The sequence below is a fragment of the Erigeron canadensis genome, chromosome 6, assembly GCF_010389155.1.
Source record: "Erigeron canadensis isolate Cc75 chromosome 6, C_canadensis_v1, whole genome shotgun sequence".
Lineage (NCBI taxonomy): Eukaryota > Viridiplantae > Streptophyta > Magnoliopsida > Asterales > Asteraceae > Erigeron > Erigeron canadensis.
Genome location: NC_057766.1, coordinates 72,716 through 75,624, shown reverse-complemented (window position 1 = coordinate 75,624; position 2,909 = coordinate 72,716). Strand labels below are relative to the sequence as shown.

The window sequence follows — 2,909 nt, the reverse complement described above, 5'->3', positions numbered from 1 at the left end:
ATTATTGGGAAGACAAGACGAGCTTATATGAAGAGGGCGGTTGGAATGTTTAAAAGTAGCAGATAATTAGTCAGTTTTCTTGTTTCCATTCCTAGCAGCAGAAAATTGACATTGTAATAACTTGTCTCCCAAACAATATTTGACATATCATCGTGGATCAAGTGAGTGTGAATGGGAGAGTCGTGCGACAGCTGGGCGGCTGAACACCGAGAACAGTATATCACATGCGATCCCACTATCCGACAATAACTCACGTGCATCTATCAAATAGAAGATCCCTTCCCAACAAATCTTTATATACTTAATAATAATAATATTATTTTATTTAAATAAATAGTATAATAGAATAATAACAATAATAATAGAAAGAATAAAATATGAAATTGGAAGCTTCCCCGGTGTTCCATGATACCGCGTCATTGCACACATACTTTATTGGACTCAATAATATTTTGTCAATCAAGCAACAAAATCTAGCTATATGCGTGCGTCACCCAGGCCATTTCGTTGATCGTTCACTCTCATATATATATATATATATATATATTTATTATCCGGCCTTGATCATCCCAAACTTGAATAATATTTCAATTCCCATTTCATCTCTCTCTCTCGATCTCTATATATTAATTTATATATCCTCACAGACGATTATAATATATATACAGTAGTAATAAATATGGGTGCTTGTCTATCTTTATCTTCTGCTGGTGACTCCATCTACTACAGATCAACGTCATTCGCCTTAGTTGTCTCAAACAAAGGCGAGTTACGACAATATCCATCTCCAATCTTTGTCTCCGAGGTGCTCGCCGAATTTGAAAAACCTCGTGTCTACTTCCTTTGCAACTCCGACAGCTTGTATCTGGACCAGCATATCCCAGCCTTGGATTCCGAAGACGAGCTTGATGCCGGCCAGATTTATTTTATCTTACCTAAAACAATGCTTGGCCGTCGTCTGAGTGCCCCTGACATGGCTGCCTTAGCGGTTAAAGCCAGTGTCGCTCTTGATTCCAATAATTCTACTTCGACGTCCCATAATAATTATGTCAAGAAAAAGAACAATAATAACAATGCTCGTATCTCGCCTATGGTGTTGATGGAAGCCAGTCAGGTTAATGTTCTTGTGGAAGAAGAAGAAGATGACTACAAGATTAATAGTCATTATTATTCAAAGCAGCAGCAGCAGCAGCAGCAACGTCGACAGAACGGTGGTTTAAGAGTATCGAGATCAGGATCCATAAGGAAGATTATGCCTTCTTCTTCTTCAAAGAAAAGTCGTCGTCGTCGACTGGCTGCTGTTACATCGTTTAGGCTTCGGTTGTCTACCATATACGAAAACGAAGGGTGTATTGATAATATATAATGGTCATCCCATCATCATCATATCATGACATGAGTTTCATTTGGACCTGTCGTGATTTATATCACAAGTATTAATTCGATCATGCTGTACAAATTAATTTTGAGACTTTCTTTTCTCTTTTTTGGAAGGCGTGGTTTTTGTTCATCGAGATGCTAGCTTGATGTTAATTATAAGGGTTAATATCACAAACGGCCCCTATGGTTGTTGAAATTAGCATTTTGCACCCTGTGGTCGATTAATGTCTCTAGATGCCCCTATAATTGCATTTTTAATCACCAAATGCCCCTGATTCAAACGTCCATCTAATTTCCTCCATTAATGCCCTCATGTACATCCCACGTGTGTGGGTATATCTGTCAGTTTGCTTTGTAAAATCCCTTATAACACTTTTATCCCTTTTATTGTAAGGGATTAGTTCCCTCGAATATAAGAAACTTTGAATAAATGTCTATAGTAGGAAATAACTAAAGCTGTGTGTATATAAAAATAAACAACTTGGAAATAATGTTTATTGTATGTAAGAATTTCGTTTCAACCAATTACAATCTGACAAGTGGCACCTGTATATGGTTGTCACGTATGTTTTCCTACATACAATAAACATTTTTTCAAATTGCTTACATATAATACACATAACTTTAGTTTTTTCCTACTATAATCTGACAAGTGGCACCTGTATATGGTTGTCACGTATGTTTTCTTACATACAATAAACATTTTTTCAAATTGCTTACATATAATACACATAACTTTAGTTTTTTCCTACTATAGACATTTGGTCAAAGATAGTTACATTTCAGAAAACTAATCCTTATGGTAAAGCTAAGCCGATCAAAACACATACATCCTATAAAACTTATTCAAAGATTCTTCTTCATCATTTATTCCTCTAGGGTATATCTAAATCATCAATATATATAATCAATAACAACAAAGTCATAATGTCTTCAGCTTAAGAAACCACAATTATGTCATCAATAGCTACAATAGCACAATAAATCCATATTTTCACAATCATATCATTATCATAATATCATATAGCCATTCACTTTTCATTACTTAATCACTTTCCACCATTCAAATTTGTACTTATTTTTTGTGTTCTCTTTACAAATATACAATGTATAAAACAATGATGCCTTCAAGTATGATGAAGAAAAATCATCTTTCCAAGTCTTGAATCCCACTGCCACCATAACCCACCGTCCCACCGTCATGACCCAAGTACAAGCATCAAATTATATATATATATATATATATATAGAAATCAGAATATGTATATATGTAGCATTAATAAAAGGGTAGAACCTTTAGATCCGGTCACCTTTTTAGATCCGACCACCGTCACCAGATCCGACGACCGTTTTAGATCCACCCACCACCACTGTCAGCACCACCATAACAGATTAACCACCACCACCATCACCGAAACAATACCCTATTCTTATTTTTGTTTCTTTTTCCGGTCACCGGAATATATTAGAAAAAGAAAAGTATCTTGCAAAGAGAAGAAGCAGAAGATGGCAACGGTGATGATTTCATA

General features: G+C 35.5%; 1 protein-coding gene across 1 annotated transcript; it reads left to right on the top strand.

The window, feature by feature from the left end:
* The first annotated feature begins 554 nt into the window (after positions 1–554).
* Positions 555–1,646, top strand: LOC122603620. The gene has a single exon (XM_043776373.1). It carries the CDS (start codon positions 680–682, stop codon positions 1,364–1,366), a length of 687 nt encoding a protein of 228 aa, XP_043632308.1. The 5' UTR covers positions 555–679; the 3' UTR covers positions 1,367–1,646.
* Positions 1,647–2,909: the final 1,263 nt, after the last annotated feature.

Bases quoted from the DNA above. Each gene is read 5' to 3' on its own strand.
- LOC122603620 (XM_043776373.1), top strand. From the start codon at position 680: ATGGGTGCTTGTCTATCTTTATCTTCTGCTGGTGACTCCATCTACTAC.